Below are 24,954 nucleotides of genomic sequence, written 5' to 3'. Positions count from 1 at the left end.
AAATTACTGTTTTGCATTTAAAGGGATGCGCAACTTTCACAAACAAATAATATTCCATTATGACATGTGTTTTTAATTGTACAGAAGTCCAAAATAAACATAAATGCTTAAAAAGGTTGAAAATGATGCATAATCAAAGGCTACTTAACTCAGCAAAAACAGGACAATAGAAAAAGACAGGTTACTCTTCAGAGGATAGCTATTGCATCTATGCTTAATGCTATGGTTATATTAATATGGGAACATAACATGTTTATCACTCACTAAACAAAAACCTTGGAGTGCATAAATTAAGGGAGAATTGTACTTTAATCAGTCATAGAAATATTGATCCACATGCTTGTATGGAGAGCTTTACCACACATTAGTACAGTCTCATAGGAGGGAAGGACCACGGCTCAGGGCTAAGGAAAGCAGAAAGGGAAGGTGAAGGGTCTCTCTCAAGAATGAATGACGGAGGGTAGTGCATAATATCAGTGTGCTGGGACTTCAGAGAACAAGCTGAAGCGTGACTGAACTGGTTTGAAGGTTGGAAATGGCTGCTCTGATGGTGAACTGGGGCAGCAAAAGAGGGAACACAAGAGTACATATCAGTTCCAAATGGGTCTTCCTGCTGGGCAAAGTGCATTGGCTCTCCTGCGTATGTATCTGGCAGCTGCGATTGGTAAGGAAAAGAGGGCTGGGAGTTGCTGTCAGAGTACTGTAGGCTCTGATTTCCAAGTAAGCTGGATTGGTCCATGAAGCCATTTTCAAAAGAACCAAATGTAGCTGAATTTTTGCTCTTTGACCAGTTTAAACCATCTTGCCAGTTCTCAGGTACAGAAGCCCCTTCTCTCTGGCATAAAGTGGTAGAAGGAGCAAACAAAATGCTTTCTGGAGCTTCACAGGTCTGAAGGTTCATGAACAATGGAGGAGAGAGACTTGGTCTGAGGATATCATCCAAAACACTGTCAGCCATATCCGCAGGGCTCGCCAGCCACTCAGTAACCTTGACAATTAACATAAGGAATCATTATTTATTATCAGAGAATCTTATATTATAGAAATCTGAAAATAACTTAAGAGTGACAATGTAAACTGAGGGCCTCACCTGTTTTTGACTGCAGTGTTGCTGCAGACTGGTCTTCCAGCTGGAATGGCTATTTGCTGGCATATTAAAAGAGATATCTAAAAATAAGGAAACAAAACTGAAAAAATGTAGGTATGTCATGCCTACTTCTGTTTTTTTTTTTTAAATAACCACATAAAATGATGTAAAACCAAATTGATGGTTTGTGTCTTTTCTGTATTCTTTACACAAATTAATCTCCTGACATAAAACAAACACAAAACACTTTTTAGGATAGGTCAAAAAATCCAAACCTATCTTCACACAATGGATGCCTATTAAAAAAAAAAGTATTTTTAAAAAAAAAAAATCTTCCTCATCATGCAATACATGGAGTTAAGATCAATGTTTTCTCTTTTAAAAAAACAACAAAACAAAACAAAAAAACAGCAGAAATGTTGGTTTAAAGATATTTAACAGTAAATAAACCTTTAAAACTATTTTAGCACAGAAGGCATTATCCAGTCATTCTTTAAGGGGAAAAAGGTTTTTTTCAGTGTTTCACTTCTCTTCCGTAACTGTTTTTGCACGTGTTTGACAGAAGAAGAGGTGGCACAAAGACAGACAAGTATAAGAGAGGACAGTGGTGAGTTAATGACAACTGATTGAAGTGCAAGAAATGTTAATTATTCTAAAACCATAGATAGACGGATGCAGATTTACACTAAACATCTGTAAGTCTGATAGTAGAGAAGCTGGTCCTAGCTGGAGTACCAATAACTCTCTGCCAAAGTTAAATCTGAACCAAATACACAAGGTCTACAAGGCTGAGGGGGAGTAACAATTACTGCAACGGTAAATTCTATAGTACATGACAGCACAAAGACACGGGAAGAAAAAGTGACAACAGGTAAACGTGATGTAGGTGGAGGTCATGGTCAGTCTCTAAGGGAAACACTTTGTGCAGAATTCGCAATTAGTGTATTTAAGTTGTGTTTGTATTGTGTGCATAAGAACAAAATAATGTGTGTGAGCTTACAGGATGCAGCATGCACTATTACTAGTTCAATTTAATCTGAATGACTAAATGGTTAAAATACACCAACATAAAAAGACAGTGTAAATGTTCAAGCTATCAAACAAAAGTAAATGTAAGAACTTAAATATTTCTTACCAATCAGCTTGGCAATATATTACTAACAATCACTTTTATACTAAGTACTTATAAGTAACAATGAATGCAAAGATAGTCCATAAACACTTTTAAAATAACGAATTTTGAGCATATAATCTGTATCACAATGTAATAACATCTATCAAACAGATGTTTGATCAGCTGGAAGTTACACAGTTGAAATTATTACCATGTCAACCAGCATGGCTGTGGTCAAACAGAGATCATTAGACATAATCAGTTAAAAACTTGCACCAGAATATCTCCCCTATGATAGTGATAGATAAAGTATAACAAGTAGTTGTTACTTTAAAAAAAACAAAACGTTGAGCTTGAACAAATCTGCGCTTTCCTTTATATTATGGGGGACATGTATTTTAAGCTCTAGACCAAAATACTAAATTTTGCTCTACAAGGGCCTGATATCCACTTACGATGACATTATAGTGCCACAGTTCAATTGAAATTTTAAACGAATATCCTCATATGTGCGTCTCATTTTTGTCAGAAACAAAAATCAGGTAAAGAAAATCTGGCAATTCTTTGTTTTTACACTCATCAGGTCCCAATGAGCCCAAATATCAAAAAGAAATAAAAATGCATGCCATGGAAGAGTTCAAGTCTCAAGAGGTTAATGCTCACCTGCGGCAAAGAGATTCTCTTCATTTTTCCTGGTTGGCTCTTGATCATGATCTTGGTCTTTCTTTGTGGGATGCACAGCAAAGCTACGATGTTGCTGAAGTCTAAGGAGGTTCTCTTGAAGCCACGGTCCATGTGTTTCCCTCAGAGAGTTTAACAGGACCTCCCTGCTCTCTGACAGCAGGTTTCTCCTACTGATCGACGGAAGCTTCAAACGTTGACACAAACGTGCTGCTACTGCACTGACAAACTGCTGAACAGGGGGCTCCTGGTTCTTTGGGGTTTGCACAAGAGTAGAAATCACACGTTTCTTTACATTTGTGTTGAAAGACTTAATATTGTCTCTGTCAACAACCGGAGTCAGCAGTGATTCTCTGCTGTTTTCAGACATGACACATGCCCACTTGGTTTCTGTTGTTAGTACATCGAGGAAGCTGTGTTTAGACCAGTGGCTGCTTTGAAAACTTTCACATGAAAGAGGGAGTTGTTGTTGTGGTTTCTCTTCTGTTGTGACATCTGACTGCTTTGACTCAAACTGGATGTTGTTCTTTTCCTTCTCTTGGCAGTCAGTGTGGGCTTTTGAAGCAGGGTCTGTATTTTTTCTGAATGGCACACAGCTCCCAACATCTGTATCAGCTCCCAACAAAGCATCAGTGGACAGTGAAGCAGAATTGTGCAATGCTGAAGATGAATGTGAAATTACAGTGTTCTTTTCTTTTCTTTGTTCCTCCAGTTTTGGCTGTTCACTTAGCAAGCGTTCAAAATCAATAGACTTCACCTCATGGTTAAACAGGCCATGGTGTCCTGTCAGGCGGCCGTCTGTGATGATACTGGGCTCCTGCACAGAGCGCACAACACTTGGAAATGGTGGATTTCTCCTCGAAGAACAATGGCAACTAGCACAACAGCAGTTATGCAAATGTGCCATGTCTATGTTGCTTTGGCAATGACGGTAGTGATGATGATGGTGATTTGACTTGATCTTTGAAATCTCTTTCCAGCCACCTCTTATTTGACTCCTCTCCTTGCGGGTCTTCAGTCGTTTCATTTTTTTCTCCTCATTTGCCTTACTGTAGTGGGTTGAATATCTGGGAAGAGCACTGAATCTTTTTGCAAAGCAACACTTTTTATCTGTTGTTTTTGTTTCTTGTTGAAAATTGTTGACTTTTCCTTCTTATAGAGGTCCTGCCACACACATGGCTCATGCTGCATTCTATTCTGTAGAAAAATAACCACAGTTAGTAAAGCAGGCTTGATAATACAGGATGTGGTTGTACCTCATTGAGGTCGACTCTAGTATTAAAATTAAGAGCAACTTACCAATGATTCAGTGAAACTGACTAAATATAAATTTGAATGTGGGCTTTGACTTGAACATGTAGACCACACATAATACAACTTTCTAAGCACTTCATAAAAATAATAAGAAAGCATGTAACATACTTGCCATAGTTTAGCAGAGATAGATAAAGTATGAAAAATGTCTCCTTTACCTTAACATTATTTGTGCAATTAAACCCTGAAGTGAGGATCATTTCATGTACAGTACAAATTGTAAGGAAATTAATTTGCATGACATTTAAAATCATATTAAACTACAGACACAAAATCATTCCAATATATAATGTATTATTTGACCTGTTCCACAATCACAAGAGTTTCACCATATATGTGCAGCTGTACACACTAAAAACTAGGTTTCGAGAAAAACATTTCACATAAATGGGCGAAAAAGAGACACTGAGCAGATGGGCCAACTGCAGTCAGACTTTGAGCACTTTAAGTACCCCTTCAGATATTTTTGCAGTTTTATAGCTGTGGTTACATTTCTCTGTGCATGCATGGTTGTAATTAGTGTGAATGCTTGAAAAGCATTCACAGTATTGTTCTTCTAATCTTTATTCTTATATTTTATTATCTATTCCGTACGTTTTTTGAAAGCCTACTCCTTCAAAACCGTTCAACTTAGAAAAACCATTCAAACACCATTAGATTCCTATTATTTTGGACATGGTTGCTTGTATTTTTCTCATTTTTAACATTTATATTTTTAATTTTATTCAACTTTATTCAACAAAAATTTCCCATGTATTTCAATGGGGAGACCCTTCAAATTCTCATTCAACTTACTCATTTTTAAACTCTTACTACTTCAACATACGTTCACATAGAGCCACCATTCAAACTTTAAAACGAAGACAAGACATTCAACTATTCAACTTGTATTTATCTTTTCAATATCTATTATACTTTTTCTTCAGTTCCAGTTTAAGTTTCATGATGTTTTTTCACCCGTTTCAGAGTTTATAATGGGTGTGTATGGGACGGAATGTTGGGGCTAGAGTGAGGCAGCTCAACTGCTAGAGTGAGAGGAGCAAAAAAAATAATCTTAAAATCTTTTTTAAAACTGCTGCTGTGTCCGCAGCGTTTGCTCTACAGGTATGATTTTACCCTCAAAACGTAGCCATGGCTGTCCTCTTTCATCCAATGTGTTTACTATTGTACTAGGTGTTATGGTTCTTTCATAAATGTCACCAATGCACAGCCTCCTCCCTCCAACTCTTCCATAGACTCCAATGTTAAAATGTCTCAGAAGGTTCGTTTGAAAATCAGAAGAGCATGGTGTCTTTCCACTGTCACCACGTCCATATAATAAACTCCACAGACATGAAAACTGAGAATTTGGTAGACTAGACATTGCTGTCGCTCACAGTGAAAGAATTTTGTCAATACGACTTTTACTTTTCATTTGGGAACGATTTGTTTCGGCCTGACTTTTCTGTTCATTTTAAGCAGCAAAAGTGAGGTGCATGTCTGTGTGCGTGTGTATGGAGCCATTGGGTGCGGTCACTATAGCAACCAGGCTCACACCTGCCTGCTTAACGAGCTCTGCCTGCCACTGTACCAAGATTCATCTTAAGCACTTCTCTTTCAACTGCTGCTGTGTCCACAGTGTTACAGCCATCATTTTACCCTCAAATTGTCGCCATTATTGTTCTCTTTCCAACACCGTATCTTTCAAAGCTCAGGCATTTAAACTTTTTAAACTGTGTGGATCAAAGTGGAGGGATCACATTTGAGTCATTCAGTGATTCAAAGAATATGACCTTTTAATATTCATTCAGATGTTTTCTGACTCTAAATGTTCTTTTCTCATTTCTTAGGGTTTTCTAATTTACATTTAAAACATTTTCAGTTTTTTTCCAACTCCTTCTTCTGTGTAACTTTCAGCTTTTAGCAGTTCAGCACCTTTGTTTTCAGGTTAAATTCGTTTTTTTTTGTTTTTTTTTAATCTCATTCAAGATTTTTAACTCAAAATTCAGCAATTAATTCATTTCAGTGCATACATTCAGATTCAAGCATTCACACTGCAGTTTCTTCAGAAAATGCACTTTCTAGTTATTTATAACGTTTGTAATTGTATAGATACTGAATAGTAAGGTGAGTTGAGCTGACTACACCCATCAAAGTTGCCTGTCAAGTTCATATGGTCTGCTGTTAACCCTGTGTAAAAAAATAATAATAATAAAAATAAAAACATTAAAAAAATATAATAATAAAAATATGTGCAGTATTGAGATGACTGGAAGTCAAAAGTACTGCTTATAATATATGTGAATGTACTTATTTCTACTCTGAATGTCTGGGGGGGGAAAAGCCCCGGACAATATCCTGTATGCACACAAAAAAGTTAGAACTTATACTTCTGTTTGCCCTGTTGGGCATTCCTACAGTCTGTCATCTGCCTCCATCTCACCCCATCCCACTTCTGTAACACCAACCTGCTACTTTCATTACATCCATAAACCTCCTCTGCAATCATCCTCTTTTTCCTTCTGCCTGGCAGCTTTATCTTTAACATGCTTTGCCCGTTGTGTCCACTATCCATCCTCACCATATGTCCAAGCCATTTCAACTTTGCTTCAATGTCCCTCCTAGTCACTCGCAACTAAAAATTTAGAATCTTCAGCGCCACCTCCCGTCTTTTTGTCAGTGCCACCGTCTCCAAACCATACATCATCGCAAGTCTTACTAACATCTTAACTTTCCTTTTGCATTCTTCTATGCTTATGTCGCCAATCACACCTGACACTAGTGCCCACTCACTCCACCTCGTCCACAACCTCTTCACCACTTCCTGTGTGGACTGTTCGTTGCTTTGGATGGTTGACCCCCAGGTATTTTGAACACAAATCAGCTCGAACTAATACTGAAACTTAATGAAAACTTAACTAAAACGAGCAAACTAACTGAATTATGTCAGCAAACTAACTTGGAGATTAGCAAGCACCTACTATCCCCAGGTGTAATTTAAGTTAAGGTGACACGCGGTGCATGAAGTCCAAGCTGTAGCTGCTTAGAAGCGAAAAGTATTTCCAACTTTAGCAAACTGTAAATCAGTTAAAACCGTAAATACATGAGAAAAAAATAAATGAAAAGGAAAAATAGTTAATAAACATAGTGTCTACTTACCAAAGTCGTTAACAACCGCTTAATTTTATCGCACACCGAATGTGTCGTTGCACGGCAACACGCAGCCGTTGCGTTTTTTACACGCAGTGATAACGCCCAAGAAAGCCCACGAGTTGGACGAAACTACCCTCACAAAACGAGGGGTTACACAGTATCAACTCTGCTCCATTTCTCTACTTATGTAATCCTTTATTATTTACATTCTCATATCATATTTTGCACACTACAATTTTATATGTTCAAACGTCGGAAAATTAAAATATCTAAAACCATACATGTTGCTGACTACTCATGATAATGGTACGCTCTGCTGTGCTGAACCTCACTTCCGGAAAGTGATTCGGGGGGACAACAGTGTTTTTGATTTAGTGGTATGCTATGATAAGTTATACCTCTTAATGGAGTCATTATGTTAATCTCTACCCTTTTCCATTCTGCAGAGCACAGGCCTATTTAATTTCACAATTTCTCTTATCTTTGTTCAACTACATCTCTTATGTGTTCCAGCATGTTGAGCTAGCTATTGTAGCTAACTTTGTTAGCTTCCACAGATCTCTCAAGCGAACAGAGCTATGGGCTATTTATGAATTGGTTTGTATACATTGCTGAAAGTGTGAAGAACTCAATGCGACTGTTTTCCCAACACAGGTAAAGCAGAATGAGTGCAGGAGAACCAAACCCAGCCGCCACACCCACTCCCTGTGAAGACACGCAGGGAGATGGACGATGGATGTCTATGGTGTGTGACTTTTATATTATTTATAGGTTTTATAAAGTACGGTGTTATATTATTCCGTTTGCATCGTTGCTGATGTTTAGTTCTGCAATCAGTGAAGATAAAGGGAAGCTTCATAGTTGAAAAGAGCCAGCTACTAACATATTGTAGTACATATTGTTGCAATAATGGCCTTCATAAATTATTTAAACCTGTCTAATAAATGAAAATGCAATGGCTTGTGAGGGGTGTGCAGTTTTGCAATTGATTGTGAAAGAAAGGAGAAAAGTCTTGGCAAATTAGTATTTTTTCAGACACATGGGGATATGCATAGATATTTCATTAATTGATTAAAAAAAAACCATTAGAAAATGTTTTCTCTATCCACATAACAGCGCATTCTAAATACATTTTTGTACCTGGACTTGCCATGTAAAAATGAAATTGCTGGTGTTACATTCAATACTGCACTGTGATGATATCAAAGTGCTTCTAGAAAGTAGACTCGCCACTCGTTAGCCTTTTGGCGTTGCCATCGGGCATTCATTTGGGTAGTTATTTTAAAGGATGTCTCTAAATGAACACAAATGTCAGTAGTCACCAGAAAATCAAAAGAAACATACCATGCTGATTCTTAAAAAAAACACAAGGTTTTAAAAAGTTTGTCTTGCAATATGTGCGGATGTTGTGCAATGGTTGGTACTGTAGTAAAAATATATATACATCTTTTACATTTTCTTTTTGTAGCACAATCGGTTTGTGTCCGACAGCAAAGACAAAGAACCTGATGTCCTGTTTGTTGGAGACTCTCTTGTTCAGCTCATGCACGAGTTTGGGGTAAAACAAAGATTGCATTGATATGTGTGCCTCTGTCCATTATGTAACTGATTTACGTTTTCTCATAAATGTTTTCAAAGTGTGAAAACTTGTTGTGGAACATGTGAATGCAATATTATTGTGGTTTGTCTGCAGATATGGCGTCAGTTGTTCTCACCTCTCCATTGCCTTAATTTTGGGGTGGGTGGTGATGCAACACAACATGTGCTGTGGCGACTGAGCAACGGTGAACTGGATAACATCAGCCCAAAGGTTCAAAACAGTGCCAGAAATAGATAACATGATCATGCTTGTTTATTCACACAAAAGACTGATTGTGCTCAACTCTGTGTTAAAATCCCACTTCCAGGTACATTGGGTCAAAATATCAGCGACATGTGTTCAGTCATGCATTGCTTTGTCGTTTGTTGTTGCAGGTCGTAGTGCTGTGGGTAGGAACTAACAATCACGGTCACACTCCTGAACAGATCTGTGGAGGCATCTTGGCTATTATCCAAGTTATCAAGAACAAGCTTCCCAATGCCCACACGCTTGTACTTGTACGTGTTTTTCCTAAAGCATTCCTTGTATCAGGTGTTAATCTGCTCACCCGCATGTTTTTTGAAAATGACTAATGAAGTTAATTCAACCATCAAAGTACAGTGCGATGTCACCCCTTTTAGCAGCATCTTAGCTATCTGAAATGAGGTGAAGTGTAAAGTTATGGATGCTTCTTCATAGGCTGGAACTTTGAGTATCTGTGAGCCATTTCACGTAGTATATTCAAGGATTTTAAATATACACTGCAGACATTGCTCATAAGAATAAGGGCTTGGAAGTATTTTGTTCTGAGGCCCATTTGGAAAAACAGTCCAGCACACACTCTACAGACATGCTCTTCAACGAGTCTGCAGAGAATAGCAGCTTGATGGGAGCTGTGTAGAAGCTGCAATCGCTGCTGATGCTGTTGCAACTAAAGTTAGAGACTGAAACTGAAATATTTTAGGTACTTAGAATAAAACGAGACTTTTGAAAATTTAATGCTAACTGGAACAACCTTTTTTGGTGAACCTTGGAAACTAATATCAAATGAAAATACAGAGGAACTCTCTTCAGCTTGAGTCTTTGCCAATTTTGTAGAATCTATCAATGCAAGTTGTCTGATGATCCTGTGGTGAATATGTTTATTGAGACTGGGATGAGTTACGTGTATTTAGGACATGTTATATGTATTCTAATAACTATTCCAAAATTCTTGAATTTTTTATCTTGCTATAATGATCTCTTTAACGGGGTTGGCCAGTCTGAACAAAACTAACATCAGATCACTAACATCTATGGGTTTTTTTTAAAAAGACTTAATAGTTTTCGTTTGTTTCATGTGCTATCTTCAATGTATGTCACCTATATGTAAGTTAATGGTTTAAGAAAATTGGATCCGCAGTAGAATTTTGTTCAAGTCACCACTAAATACAGAAAGAAGAATTAGAAAAAGTGCTGCAAACCTGGTTAACTCTGGTAATTAAAAAAAGACTGAGATTTTCAGATAATAAAAACTAAACTGAAACGGCAACGGCTTAGAAAATCTGCTTGAAAATCAACTGATGCTATATTGTATTGTATGTAAATGGATATCTTAGATTGTTTGGATCAGAAGGTTTTGTGCTATATGATATGTAGTTAAAAGTAAACCAGAGGAGTCTCTGCCTGGTCAGGTGAATGTTAGGGGGCCAAAAAGCTGTACTTGTTTCAGACAGGTCTGAAGTTTAACTGTATTAATTTACTGTATATGTACTAGGGGCAGAAACTTAATTGGAAATTCAGCTAACACGCATATGAAATAAGGAATATGAAACATTTAAAAATAAGTATGCTAATGTTTGTTTTCCAGAGTTTACTGCCCAGAGGAAAAATGCCAAACCCTCTACGGGAGAGAAATGCCAAGGTGAACGAGCTAGTAAAGGACACCTTAACATCCCTTCCCCGTGCCTCCTTCTTCAATGTAGACCCCGGCTTTGTTCACTCCAATGGTAGCATCTCCCACCAGGACATGTACGACTACCTTCACCTGACCCCGAAAGGATATCAAGCTGTATGTGAACCTTTGCATGCCCATCTCAAGGCCCTGCTAGGTGAACCTACTGACAACTGAGCATCTAGGTCACAAAAGTACACTACCACAGTGGTCCTTGTCCCTGTTTCAAGAAACCATTGCACTTATATTATTAAGATGTGTAATGATGGATAGAATCAGTTATTGAGGGCTAAGAGCTGCATAAACTATTTGTGGAAGACCTCTTCAAGGCCTTGGTTGGTGACCACTGTTAAAGACAATGTGACCATACGGTTTTTGTTTATATGAATTGACAAATCCCTACTTCCATTCCCAATATTGCACCTGTTCCATTAGCTTCTCTGACACAAAGAATCAATACAATTGGACAATTTTGTTTGTCATCCAGGGACCCTCTGGTTTAAGAGAATAATAATGAGCTAATTATACTGTCCATTATCACCCTCATGATTGGCACCGCTCACTAAAAGTGATGTCATATCCACCGGTGCAAGTTTTTGTGTCATTTTAGCCGGTCGCACACCTCTCAATTTTTTTTACCTGTGTGTGGGTGGCATTGGCACCATGGCCGGTAATTCCCAAATTATACAGAGGGAGATGCTGCAACAGCTTGACAAAAAGACTTCTTAAAAACTCAGCTTCTGGTTTGAGCTTCTTCTACTCTTAAAGAGGGCTGATGTGGAGGTTTTATCTCAGTGATGACAGTTTGTTTTAGAAAATGCTGTAGCGGGTAACTGAGCCCTAAGCACCAGTATTAATGGTGACTGCTGTGGTGATATCACTGTTTGCAAATGACACGACTAATGCGCTGACCATAAAGCACCCTTTAACGATACATGAAGAGATGGCTGTTAGAGCACACATCAGTCCAGATGTTCAGTGGTCATGAATAAATTTCAAAAGTAGGCAGCAGCTTTATATTCTAAGGAAGACATTCTGTAGGTCAAACTGCTGAATGCAGCACCTTGTTAAAGGCTTGCTGTGCTGCAGATCTTATCCCTTTGGCTATAGCTCATGAATCCTTCACACACAAAAACAGGTTGCACTTTCTTGAACTTTAGGAACAGGAGCTTGTTGGAAAAGGATGCAGGATATATCAGGTTTAAGCCAAAATATGCCTGTATACAAGATAGAACAACTGCCCTTCTTAGAAGATCCTTGTAAATCATCTCGATTTCACTGTTCTTCAGGTTACCTTTATTTGGCAATAGCTTTATTGCGATGTCTGATGTGTTTGGTTTCTTTTTTTTTTTTTGTACCTGTTCATTTGAAGGACCAAAGTGTTTTGGGGTTTTTTTGTTTTTTTTTTTGCTTGTCTGCACTTGCAAACAATTGACCGTTACAGTTTACTTGCTTTTCAGCATATCATGTTATCTCATTAATGCCCTTGTATCTTTTCCTTTATCCATAACAGCAACAGAGTATTCATATGAGAGACTGTTTTGTTGCAAGGATAGATGTGTTTGAGTAGGTCGAGAAGCTGTGGTGATATATCTAGATGTCTGTGAATTGAGATAAGTCTTTTGTAATGGCTCCTTCAAATATTTAAAGGCTTTACTTCACACTAACCTGCTTCTGGGCCTCTTGTGTGACGACTGTGCTACATTACATGAACAATTGGATGGCCAACTGTGTAAGTGATGAAAGATATGCATTAAATATCAAAACAAGATTGGATCTGTGTGTTGAGTACCACTGATGCAGAGCTACATGTTTAGGCCTTGGGTTCATCAAGAGTACATATAGATTGTTAGATGTGTAAAAGAGATTTATTACGTTTGCTTGACTGGTTTTGTTCCTGTCTCACGCATATTTTGTGAGCAGAGGCACGTTTCAGAAACTTGAGGAAGGTGAACAAGTCTAACTTTGTCCATACCACCCATTTGTGAGTTTTACCACGAATCTGATCCTTTCTCCAACTGTCATCACACATGAAACAAAAGCAGAGCACTTACAGCTCTTCTTGACATTAGCAAACACGATTTAATATTGACAGTGATGTATCAGTTGCAGTCATGCTGACAGAAGTGATAACCGCCAGCCAGTTTTTTAACGAGAGTAACAGATATATCCTGAAGACAGAATTTGATCCCAATTTTTATCAAATTAGTGAATGGCAGCAAAAAGATAAAATGCATATAAAAGATTATTGATGTATTAGGTTCCCATCAGGAAAGTTTAACTAGAGGCTATCAAATGGGCACATCTGACATTCAAGTGCTCTTTTACCGCATCTCAGTAACCCTGTGAATCTCTCTAAAAGCAAAAAGCCATTACTCAAAACCACTATCTGTTGGCAAGTGTACATCATTCTGTCAGTCACTGCCACATATCGTAAAATTGTTTTTTCAGCCAGTTGATTAATGTGCTGCAGCCATGATTTCATCACCATCATCCTTTATAAAGAGCCGGAACACCAACCCCATCATTTCTTCTCTGGGACTGAAGTCAGTGCACAAGCAGGATTTCTTTCCCCGAGTTCACTGAATTGCCTTTTCTCCAACATGGGACCCAGGGTGCTTTTGCCGCTGGCTCTTGGGCTGGTAATATTAACTGATTGCATCCAAGGTATAGTATGATACTTCGTAAAAATCTTTTTGTATCCTGTGCACCCTATTCTGAAGTCTCCTTCTCTATTATTTTCCTTTTCATTTGTTAAAGGTGTTCATGAGACAAAGAAACAGAGCCTGGTTGTCAGCGCATTCACTGACGGTATGTGAGATTATTTTCTAAACACATTTCGACAAGACCAGCTCCTTAATGATAGTTACAGGTTTGTATCTAAATACTTACTTTATTAAAATTGTTATTATAAATCTTTTAAAGTTATTTCTACAATAAACTGTGCTACAGGATCTGCTGTTGAAGAACTACTTACAACTGCACGTCCAGTCATCCAAAGACAGGACAAAAGACCTTGCACCTGTAAAGGTGACATGAGAATTTTACCAAAGAATGTATAGATATTTACATGTATCGCTTTTATGTAAGTACATCCTCTCTCTTAGAAAAATACAGTATTTCTAACCCATTCTTCTTCTTTTATTATATGTCACTCAGGGAAGGAAATGGGTGTGATGAACAAAGCCTGCCACTGCTTGAATACTGGAAAGTGTAAGTTGCCTATAACTTCTAAGATTTTTGGAATAGGGAAGGAATAAAATGATGAGAAAAATCAGTGATAAAATCAATTATTGTATTCTCTTTATTATCATGGCTTTGAAGAGTGATTACAGATAGAAGTTACACATTTTTTTTCATTTCATTTTTTCATTAATTTTCTTTTTTGTGTCCAATTGCTTTATCTTTCTGGATTCATTCAAACCACAAGGGAAAAAACACTGCAAGAAGGAAAAGTTCAAGAACATGAAGATATGCCAAAGGATTAATAAATCCTTCAACCCCTCCGTGCCCATATGAGCAATATAAAGAAGCCCTCTATTCTTACACATGCATGCTTTTGTAAGACTCATTGCCAATCATATTTTCTATGCATACACATGATACTTTTTACAAATGCAGTGTAAAAGAAACTTTATCACTGGAATTTGAACTCACTATAACTTTCTGAATGGGACCATTATTATTTTAAATATCCCACTTAATAAAATCTCCAAAAAATATATTATGTTGTCTTTTTTTATTCATTTTTTAAAAAAGTAATCAATCAATCAAATAAGGTGAATCAAGGTATAATAAAACATTTACGTATATATATTATTAACATGGTTAAATGCTCACAGTGATTATAATTTGTAAGGAGTACACTTTCCCTGCTTTCCTTTTATGAAACTATTCACTGAACTAGCTCCAGGGGAGTGATTACAATGACAGTATTAAAACTAGCGAAACTACATTTTACTGTTAATAGATATAATATTGAACATAAAAAATAGGCATTGCACTAATTAAATAATGTGTATGTCTAACATTAGGATTATGGACTGCGCTATGTTTTCTTAATCATTGTGCAGGAAGATTGTTGTCAAAAAACAGGGAGCGAGAAAGAAGCCTTTCATTCTCAGAAGACTTAAGAGTGTGGAGAACTCAGTTGAACAACACAGGCGCAGAAAAGGCAAACAGAACCATCATCATCAGGCTGCCTTGGTATGGGAAGTGGATGGCAGGGGCGTGAGCTGGGGGTGGAAAATATGACAAGCAAAGAGACACGTTTGAGGTTAGGACTGAAAAAGAAAAACGCTTAAAGCATATTTGCAAATTTATAGCACTGCCTGTGGCCAATTTTAAAAGATGGGTGCGATCATCATAGTTTCTTTAAATGCTCCACACTACAAAGACGTCGTTTGGCATTAACGTCTCAAAATCTTTTGTACATTTCACCTCTATTTTTCTACGGAAGCGTAGAGCTGCCACCCAGGCAAAAGAAAAATAGAAGTATGTCACGTTATAACGTGACATACTTCTATTTTTCTTTTGCCTGGGTGGCAGCTCTACGCTTCCGTAATTTTCTTATGAGGTCATAGGTTATAGTAAAATACCCGTTGCTCAACAACACTAAAGAACTTGTTAAAGAAAAATGAGTAGAGATAAGATGTGTGGTTTATTCACCTGTGACGGTAAGATTTTGGTACATTGTGATATCAGTCACGGGGTTCCATGCCTTGCATATGTAATTCCCAAAATTCTGGCTGATTGCAGGGAATACAATAGTAGATGTGTTCTGTAGAGGTGTTGACAGATTGTTGAAGAACCAGGAGAAGTCACACGCTGGTCGAGAATCAGCCTGGCATATCAGGGACACGTGCATGAACATACTTGCACGGGAAATGGTCAGTCTGACTGGGCCATCTGGAAAAAGAAAGATTTCGTTTGAATAATGTACTGCAAAATTATGAATAGTGTTTCCTTGGCACACAATTCAAAAGAATATTGGGCAGATTACTCAGAACTAGTTCTCAATAAACACTCACAGTTCACCAACAGTCTGTACTGGGGGCTCACATGATCACCAGCCTTATTGGTAGCAACACACTGATATGTCCCTTCACTGTCCAGTGTCACTGGGGTGAAATGCAGCATGTTGTTTTCAGTATTATAGGACGCATATGAGTTATTAGAGGGATTAGTGTTAAGCTTCATGTTGTCTTTCATCCAGTAGATCGTGTCATAGGGCCCAATAACCTCACAGGTGAGAGTAAAGTTTTTAGTGTCGATTGGAATTGTCTTGTTTTTGATCATCACTGACTCTATGGCCTCTGTAGACACAAATTACAAGGTGTTAAACACAAAAGAGCATGACATCTTGACTGGAGTACATCCCCATGAAATATTTAGACTTTAAGAACACAATAAGAATTTGTATTTGATCAGTTTCAGAGCCACATGTGCAACAAATTTCCCAAAAATCTTAAAGTGTTCATACCAACAACTGTGAGCGTAGTGGAGTTTGTGCTGTTCTTTCCTGTCACATTATTAATGGCCATACATGTGTATTCTCCACTCATGTTGAAAGACAAGAGGCTAGTTGCATACACTGACGTGTTGGACACAATTGATCCATTGAACCACCAGCAGAATTGGCTGAGTGGCTCTGACATGGCAGAACAGCTGAAGACGGCTTGACGTCCTGTTTCAGCAAAAGCTGGCCCATAAATGATGGGCTTTTCTGGACCATCTGTAACAGCAAAAGAGGATAGGTGACTCTAACAGTAAGAATCTAGAGTGTTAACTTTTTTGTTAACTACAAAGTTCTTTAAATTGTGCCCATGTTGGACTCGTGCAAGTATCCTTCTTCAACTTGCGGTTAAAAATGTGGTGATGGATCAGCATGATGCAAAAGAGACTGACACACCTGTCCCTGATGAATGTTCTTACAGACGTTTTGAATATCTGTGCCGCTCCTGAGGAAATTTATTGTCTAAACTTTTGAGCAACAAGCAACACTGGAGTATTATAAGTAAGTATAATACTTAGTAAGTAAGTAATAAGTAAGTAATTTAGTAATTAATAAGTATTATAAGGCAAAGATAACACTTTGAGTTAGTATGAGCTACCACCGAGCAATTTAACATTATGAAGCAATTTCATAGTCCTACCTTTAATGCAAAAGAGTAGCCTACCTGACTATATAGCATGCAAATTTGTCTTTTGAGCTGGGTAAAGTATTATCCAAATTTGGATAGGTTCTGGTCAGCTGTGCAGTTCATTGTATATTTATTGTGTTGACTCCTGTGTCTTAAGAGACATTGTAGTTGCAACACTAAAATACTCTTTGATAGTTTTATCATGAAATTGGTCACCTGTGTGTCAAGTCATCATGTTTTTCACAGCTGTGTGGGTACGGTTCAGCATGTAGTGTGATTGCTATCCACACCAGAGCATGTAACACCAGTGCTTTCTCAATGAAAGCTGACTTTGTAAAATTGCTGCATTAAGTAAATTACTAATCTATAATTAATGTGAAGCTAATACAAATTGAGGTGCACTTTTTGTAAAAGTGATCAATCAGGCAATAGTAGTTAGGCATATGAGAAGCAAGTCTGCACATTATGAACATTATGACCCTTTTTGTAGAATCCATGTTTTAGAATGGTAAATGGCCTGCATTTGTATAGCGCTTTACACTACATTCAGTCATTCACCCATTCAAACACTGGCAATGGCAAGCTACATTGTAGCCACAGCTGCCCTGGGGCGCACTGACAGAGGCGAGGCTGCCGGACACTGGCGCCACCGGGCCCTCTGACCACCGCCAGTAGGCAAACATGGGGTTAGTATCTTGCCCAAGGATATTTGGCATGCAGCCAGGAGGCAGCCTGGGATCGAACCACCGACCTTCTGATTAGTGTCTGATTAGTGGCTCTGCCACCTGAGCTACAGCCACCCCAACTGAAGAACCGAAATACAATGGATTTACCTAATTTAAGGTGATGCACCATTGACATTGAACCATTTAGTAGCATACATTCTATACATTCTAATATACTCACAATTGACAATGAGGTTATAAGCAGGGCTGGCCTTGTTTCCAAAAGCATTAATAGCCATACAGCAGTAGTTTCCATTATCATAGCGCTCCACCATACTGAGGTGGAGCGTCTTATTTTCCATGTAGAAAACAGTTCTGTTTTCATCATGCAGTATCTCCCCATTCTTCATCCAGTAAATGTATTCAGCAGGTCCAGTTACATTGCATGTTAAGTTATATGAATAACCTTCTATGGCCGGCATCATTGGTGCTTTTACTTCCACATTTTCTATTTGATCTGCAAACAAAACAAACACAACAGTCATTTAGTCAGAAAGACATGACAAAGGTAACTTACATCAAAGCTGTTGTTAAAAAGGTCCAGCAGTGCCCACATTTAACCTTTAGTATGAGCCCTCAAATACTCCAAAACTGGTATGTTAACCGCACTAGCAAAGGCAACACCATCCTTTAGCGCATCTCGGTGAGTTTTAAATGGCCCACGGCAGCCACACAACAGCCTATTGTCCCTGATGCCCTCTGGTTATAGACATAACATTGATAAATCACACACTGGCACGCTATGGAACACTTTCTTTTTTTTCCAAAACCCGCAAAGCATGAAGAAATGAGACAAACACACAACACACATGCACATAGATATGCAAGTATAATTTAACATCTGTGCATTGTCTTTTATTTACTGCCTTCTGTAAAGTTTCATACGATATTGATATGTTTTATGTATTTGTAATTAATTTTTCTGTGCCTGAACTTTTGGTATTTCACATAACTGAAATGATCTGAACTCCAGATAATTGACTTGCAACAATTATCTTGAAATGTTAAAATAATATCACTCAGTTGCGTAAATCTTTAAAATATCAAACTCACAGATGACAACGAGCATGTAAATAGCGCTGGGCATGTTTCCAGCAGCATTAATAGCCAAACAGTAGTAGTTTCCAGTGTCATATCGCTTTACTGGATTAATCTCAACTGTCTCGTTATCCTTGTGGAAAAAAGTCCTGTTGTCTTCATGCAGTCTCTGCCCATTCTTCATCCAGTAAATGTAGTCAGCAGGTCCAGTTACATTGCATGTTAAATTATAGGCGTAACCTTCTTTGACAAAGGTCACTGGTGCATTTAGTTTTACATTTTGGATTGGATCTGCAAACAAAGCAAACCACATAACACTTAATTTCTCTATTTAGCTGCCATTCCTCTTTCTAAGAAGGAAAATAAATTAAATACACTTTTTGCATCAACCCAAAAACATGTTGGCTGTTTTGTTAAGTATTTAAATCCCCAAAATGTCTAAATACTGCTAAAAAAACATATCATGACTCTTCATTTGGATCTTCCTTACAGCAAACATTTTCTCAGGGATGTAGATATTAAAACAATTTGTGTCTAGCATTTGAAAATGAGTACAAAATTAAATAAAACTAGTTTTCAAAAAAATAGAAAAAACACATTTCATTGCTTTCTGTCATGCTCACAATTCACCAGTAGTCTGTACTGGGGGCTTTTTCGCTGGCCAGCCTTATTGGTAGCAACACACTGATATATCCCTTCATTGTACGTTGTCACTGGGATGAAGTTCAGCATGTTGTTTTCAATGTTATAGGACATATGTGAGTCATTAGAGGGGTCCATGTTGAGCGTCACGTTATCTTTCATCCAGTAGATTGTGTCATAGGGCCCAGTAACATCACAGGTGAGAGTAAAGTTCTTAGTGTTGATTGGAATTGTCGTGCTTTTGATCACCACTGACTCTATGGCCTCTGTAGACACAGAACATGAGAGTTGAGAGGGTAAGATGTCTTTAGTGTTCTTTATTCTTGGAACACAATAGCAGCCAGAGTCATATGTTAAAAATGTTTCATCTAATTCCTCTGAATCCTAAAGTTTTCATACCAATCACGGTGAGTGTCGTGGAGTTTGTGCTGTTCTTTCCTGTCACATTATTAATGGCCATGCATTTGTACTCTCCGCTCATGCCTAAAGACAACACATCAGTTGTGTAGTCTGATGTATTGGCCACGATGGATCCATTGAACCACCAGCAGAACGTACTGGGAGGCACTGACTCGGCAGAACAGCTGAAGACAGCTTGATGTCCTGTTTCAGCAAAAGCTGGCCCATAAACAGAAGGTGTTTCTGGTCCATCTGTAACAGAAGAGGAGATAGATGAATATCTAAACAACTATAAATGTAAAACTTAAAAATTGTTCATTTAAACATGACACTCAACTGCATAAAATCTCTAAATATTATACTCACAGTTGACAAAGAGCATGTAAGGAGTGCTCATGTTCTCTGAAACGGCATTAATAGCCATACACTCATAATTGGCATTATCATTGCGCTCCACCATTCTGATGTGAAGTGTTTTGTTATCATTGTAGAAAACTATTCTGTTGTTTTCATCCAGTGGCTCCCCCTTCTTCATCCAGTAAATGTAATCAGCAGGTACATTTGTGTTGCATGTTAAATTATAGGAGTAACCTTCTTTGGCAGGCATCATTGGTGCTTCTACTATTATGTTTTGCAGCGGCTCTGCAAACAAAGCAAATCACAAAATAGCTCTTTAGTTCTCCCCCGAGGCACCTGTCTCCTTTTTATGAATGAAAAGTTATTTTGTGTACACCAAAAAAAATGGTCACGTAAGTCTTACCGATAACAGTAAGCATTATGTCGGCAGTGCTGTTTTTGCCACTGATGCTGTTGAAGGCCACACAGAGGTACTTTCCACTCATGCTGGTTGTCAGAGACGGTGTGACATACTCTGACTTGTTGGAGACCAGAACATTTTCGTGGTACCATTCATAGATGCTGGGAGGATTAGATGTTGCATTGCAGGTGAATGTGACGTAGTCTCCTGCCTTTGCCAAATTTGGTCCCATGACATTTGCTATCTCTGGTCCATCTAAACACATAAAGAACACCACAAATTACTTTCACTGAAAAATGCTTATGTGACTACAGGCATTCAGATAATACAGAACTGACATCACAGTGATAATCGTTATGTTAATAATGATACAAATACTTACAGTAAACTGTGACTGTGAAGGGGTCGCTGGCTTGGTTGCTTACAGAATTAAAAGCCTCACACTGATAATCTCCACCATCTGAATGCTGGGTTGAACTAATAGTCAGTGTCCTGTTGCCCGTGCCAAACGTTGTTTTATTGTCAGCAGAAATAAGTTGATCGTTTTTCCACCAATGAATGATGTCAACAGGTCCCGTCACTTCACAGCTCAAAGAGAATGTCTCACCAAATATTGCTGGTTTGGCAAGCTTCACCACGACTGCTGTCACAGGATCTGTTGGAGTTTAGTAAGTAATTTAAATTCACTCAAATATTTGACCTGAAAAATTATGGCATGTTCAACTAGATAATTCCTCTGCACTGTACAAAGGAAAAGGCACAAATCACAACTCTTTCTCTTTGGTCTTAATGGTCTACCAGCTCAGCAGATCTAAGCAGCAAAGTAAAAAATAAAACAAAATAAATTTTTAAACAGATACCAAACCAAACTTACCCACAATCAGGATCGTTGCTGTTTGGCTGCTGAATCTGAACGTGACATTATTGTGAATTAGGCATGTGTAATTTCCTGACATGCTCTCGTTAACTTTCTCTAGTTCAAGCTTTGGTTCAATTTTGTTTAGGTACACTCCATTAACCATCCACTGGAACATTGCTGGAGGACTGGACACCGCTGAGCATGACAGTGTGATATTAGATCCGCCTTTGTATATACTCATAAGGGGCATGACTGTCATCTCCGTGTTACTTGGGCCGTCTGGTGACAGAACAGGGCATAAATTGTTTTAGAGGTTATTGTTGGGACAGCAGATTGTTTTATAGATTGTATGCATGTATTGGTGTCTTTTGGTTAGAACTCACAGCTGATAGTCAGATACACAGGGGCGCTGATGTCATTACTGACATTATTAGACACATTACACTTGTATAGTCCTTGATCATAGCGGGTCACGTTCATGATAGTGAGAATGGTGTTTCCACTGCTGAGTTGAACTTTTTCATTGGCCGTGATCATTGAGCTCCCATTGAACCACTGATAAGACAGGGATGTACCTTTGGACACACTGCACATAAGTACTGCTGTGTCATTGAACTCCACCAGGTTGGTTGTGCTTGTCTGAACGGTCACATTTGAAACAGACTCTGCGGAGAATAAAACAGCAAGGCATTTGTCATGTTTTATTTAAGCAAATGTGTCCTCCACCAAATATATATGAAAATGTGACCCATATGTTGAAATAAAGTCAGGTTCAAGATAAAAACAAATAAAAACAAAACAGTCTTATACAAAATGGCCTCCTTGGGTGACAGTATTGGTCTGTTGATTTGTCAGTCCAATTCTTTGGTTCATCAAGGATATACTTTAATTTGCATTTACCTCTTAAAATTTTTGTTAAACAATGACTTGGTGTGATGTCGTGTTCTGAGTTGGTATTTACCCTGACTTTTATCAGTTTGATGTAAAACCTTTGTTGTAACAATTGTTGAAAATCAAGATCAACATATTTTTGATAGTGTTATTTAAATTTATAGTGTGATTGTTTTCCCTTTTTTTCTAGATAGATATGTCTACAATGTGATAGTGTGAGTTGTTTTTCTCCTTAACATAATGGAACCAAGAGACTCTGACAATGCCTCTTTTCATAAATCATAACAAAGTTAATTAAGTATAACAACAACAACAACAACAACAACAACAACAACAACAATAATAATAATAATAATAATGACAATGATACAGAAATCGTGCAAGAAGTATAATGTAGGAAGTGAAATCTTCTTGAAATCTGTGCTGGTGACTAAACAAGAAAAATGAGAGAGCGCTTACCTTCAACTGAAAGTGTTAACTGAGAAGAAATTTCATTGATTAGATCCTGTAGTGCGTAGTTTCCAGAGTCTTCCAATTTTACTGAGTGTATGGTCAGTGATGAAGTGCTTTGGTTAAAAGATACTCTGTCACGCCAAGTTTTGGAAATAGCAAAACCCCCATTTAGTATTATCACAATTTGGCGGGTGTTGAATAGCCATCCGCCTGAGCTGACAGTGTAATTGCTGCTAAGGGTAACATTGTTTCCCACTGCGACGGGGTTCTCAGAGGCATATAATGTCTGACTGCATGTCACATCTAGAAAGAGAAAGCAAGTAAAATATTCAGTCGCCACGTAGTTGTCATCCACACACTGGGACAGAAGTAGTTACAAAAGTACTGATATATGTCAAAGTAGTATATTTAAAGAATTTTAATTGATATTAGGATCTATAAATTGTCTAATTCTCTGACCCTGTAGTTATTGTAATAGGCAATAAAACTCATTGAACTTCACTTATCATTCAGTTTTACCTGTGAAAGTTACTGCAGCCAAGAATAGGATGAACACCACTGGAGACTCCATTAAGCTCCTTGGTATCCTTTCCCTAAACTTGAATCTGGCTTTGATGAATAAAATCCTGTGATATTCTCTGCTACCTGCCTTCAAATCAGCTAATATTTACTCTGTAACACTGCAGCTCTCTGTGTTCTTGATGCAAATGCCTTCCCCTGCCTTCACCATCATCATACCACCTCAAAGTCATGACCACACCTTGTTTTACCCTTTTATATTGATGCTTTACAGGTGCACACCTATGAGTGTCCATTTACTGTATACTGTTGTTCTGCAACTTTTTCCAACCAAGGAAACATGTGGAGAGCGTTTATAATTTTAACACGTGACTCTGTACCTAGAATGCAAACCAAATCTGTGGAATCTTGGTCTCTGAACGTCATTTTAGTATTCTCATAAAAAAGATGAGTCACTTCCTCCCACAATAGAGATGGAAACCACTGAATTGGACAAAATAAAAACAAATTTGGGGTTAGGCATTTGCAGATTCAGCTATGATGATCCATCCAAATCTGTAAATGCCTTCTTATTGGATTATTTGGTTATGAGTTGCACCCAGAATATCAAAACTTAAAGAATTTGTAGAGGACAATGGACTCTCTGTCCCACTATACTGGATCGTCTCCTTCTCCTACTTTGTTTACAGTAACCAAAGAGACACGGGATAAATGCACTATTCATCTGTAAACAAAATTACAATTTTCTTTCCCCCATAAGACTAGAATAAAAATAAATAAATAAATAAGTTTCACAAATACCTCTCACAATCAGCTCAATTTTTTATTTTCAATATACACGATATCTGCTTTTCTTTTTTTGGAGCACCTAATAACATGTGGTGTTAAAGGCTATAAACATTGAATCGATTTTAAGTGAAAATAAACCAATAATAGGGTTGATAGAGCAAGGAAATGGCAAACAAAGACATGATCACGCTACACGTAAAAAACAAGGGTGTTGCATTCACTAGCTGAGGTCACATCCTAATTTAGGTATGACAGTATTTCTAGTAGATAATGGTGATGGCTGCACTTACAGCCACACAGTGGTAATAGCCACCATATTAGTGTAGAGGCTTATACATAACATCACATTCACATTTGTCTTTCTTCAAATAGGAATTAATTTACAGGACAATGAATAACTGGATTTGGTTTAGAATTAGTTCACATATCCACATAACACAGTATTCTAAAATAAGTGTGCACATTTTAGTTTACACTGTTATGTATGATTTAATCTTTGTTTTCTGAGTTACTTTAGTTGGAGCTGCTCCCGTCCCTTGATTGAGGAGCCAACAGGTGGAAAAGGGGCAGAACAAGCCTTGATGGAAAGCTGCAAATTGGCTCATTTCATAATTTAGGACCATGTGGGGTAATTGGAGTTAGGTTTTGTGTGTTTTACCCCTTTTTGTGCTTTTGTGGGTGATCAGCCATTGTTAAGTTTCCCCTTTGTCTCGTTAAGTTAGTTCAGTTTGTTTCAGTTATCAGTATGGTTTGTCAACTTTGAGTAGAGTTCTGTTATTTTGACCTCTTTTATGGGCCCAAGATTTTGATTCTTTTTACATGATTTAACCAATTATTTATTGGGGTTCAATAAAAAAATCTTTTTTTTTTTTTCCCTTTAACCTGTACCTAAGTTTCCT

General features: G+C 37.8%; 3 protein-coding genes across 6 annotated transcripts; 1 reads left to right on the top strand and 2 right to left on the bottom strand.

Moving 5' to 3' along the window:
• Positions 1-47: 47 nt before the first annotated feature.
• prr19 (proline rich 19) lies at positions 48-7,482 on the bottom strand. Of its 3 annotated transcripts, none has more exons than XM_026183485.2 (4): positions 7,335-7,482; positions 2,865-4,079; positions 1,091-1,167; positions 48-988 (listed from the first exon to the last, which is right to left on the bottom strand). In XM_026183485.2, exons 2-4 carry the CDS (start codon positions 3,907-3,909, stop codon positions 365-367), a joined length of 1,746 nt encoding a protein of 581 aa, XP_026039270.2. In that variant the 5' UTR covers positions 3,910-4,079; positions 7,335-7,482; the 3' UTR covers positions 48-364. The 3 variants fall into 3 exon arrangements, with proteins under 3 accessions (XP_026039270.2, XP_026039272.2, XP_026039271.2); XM_026183487.2 differs by lacking the exon at positions 7,335-7,482 and adding an exon at positions 6,757-7,296; XM_026183486.2 differs by lacking the exon at positions 7,335-7,482 and adding an exon at positions 6,948-7,296.
• On the top strand, positions 6,978-14,562 carry pafah1b3 (platelet-activating factor acetylhydrolase, isoform Ib, gamma subunit). Of its 2 annotated transcripts, none has more exons than XM_026183491.2 (10): positions 6,978-7,039; positions 7,983-8,073; positions 8,797-8,886; positions 9,022-9,138; positions 9,303-9,425; positions 10,757-13,507; positions 13,601-13,651; positions 13,793-13,870; positions 14,000-14,053; positions 14,271-14,562. In XM_026183491.2, exons 2-6 carry the CDS (start codon positions 7,993-7,995, stop codon positions 11,015-11,017), a joined length of 672 nt encoding a protein of 223 aa, XP_026039276.1. In that variant the 5' UTR covers positions 6,978-7,039; positions 7,983-7,992; the 3' UTR covers positions 11,018-13,507; positions 13,601-13,651; positions 13,793-13,870; positions 14,000-14,053; positions 14,271-14,562. The 2 variants fall into 2 exon arrangements, with proteins under 2 accessions (XP_026039276.1, XP_080164146.1); XM_080308020.1 differs by lacking the exon at positions 6,978-7,039 and adding an exon at positions 7,572-7,705.
• On the bottom strand, positions 14,122-23,497 carry LOC113031420 (hemicentin-1-like). The gene is made up of 15 exons (XM_026183483.2): positions 23,267-23,497; positions 22,754-23,050; positions 21,787-22,068; positions 21,419-21,682; positions 20,927-21,199; positions 20,548-20,799; positions 20,154-20,429; positions 19,788-20,039; positions 19,370-19,654; positions 18,762-19,037; positions 17,890-18,165; positions 16,323-16,574; positions 15,871-16,155; positions 15,509-15,748; positions 14,122-15,075 (listed from the first exon to the last, which is right to left on the bottom strand). The coding sequence occupies exons 1-15, from the start codon at positions 23,316-23,318 to the stop codon at positions 14,987-14,989; spliced, it is 3,651 nt and encodes a 1,216-aa protein (XP_026039268.2). The 5' UTR covers positions 23,319-23,497; the 3' UTR covers positions 14,122-14,986.
• Positions 23,498-24,954: the final 1,457 nt, after the last annotated feature.

The sequence above is a fragment of the Astatotilapia calliptera genome, chromosome 11 (assembly GCF_964374335.1).
Source record: "Astatotilapia calliptera chromosome 11, fAstCal68.1, whole genome shotgun sequence".
Taxonomy (NCBI): Eukaryota; Metazoa; Chordata; class Actinopteri; order Cichliformes; family Cichlidae; genus Astatotilapia; species Astatotilapia calliptera.
This window is presented reverse-complemented; position numbering and strand designations above follow the sequence as displayed.

Coding starts and splice junctions, on each gene's coding strand:
- prr19 (XM_026183485.2), bottom strand. CDS start 3,909: ATGAAACGACTGAAGACCCGCAAGGAGAGGAGTCAAATAAGAGGTGGC. Junction 1,168..2,864: donor AGAGAATCTCTTTGCCGCAG/GTGAGCATTAAC, acceptor CCTTATTTTTAG/ATATCTCTTTTAATATGCCA. Junction 989..1,090: donor AACACTGCAGTCAAAAACAG/GTGAGGCCCTCA, acceptor TTAATTGTCAAG/GTTACTGAGTGGCTGGCGAG.
- pafah1b3 (XM_026183491.2), top strand. CDS start 7,993: ATGAGTGCAGGAGAACCAAACCCAGCCGCCACACCCACTCCCTGTGAA. Junction 8,887..9,021: donor AGCTCATGCACGAGTTTGGG/GTAAAACAAAGA, acceptor GTTTGTCTGCAG/ATATGGCGTCAGTTGTTCTC. Junction 9,139..9,302: donor TGGATAACATCAGCCCAAAG/GTTCAAAACAGT, acceptor TTGTTGTTGCAG/GTCGTAGTGCTGTGGGTAGG.
- LOC113031420 (XM_026183483.2), bottom strand. CDS start 23,318: ATGGAGTCTCCAGTGGTGTTCATCCTATTCTTGGCTGCAGTAACTTTC. Junction 18,166..18,761: donor TTACATGCTCGTTGTCATCT/GTGAGTTTGATA, acceptor TTTTGTTTGCAG/ATCAAATAGAAAATGTGGAA. Junction 16,156..16,322: donor CACTACGCTCACAGTTGTTG/GTATGAACACTT, acceptor TTGTGTCTACAG/AGGCCATAGAGTCAGTGATG.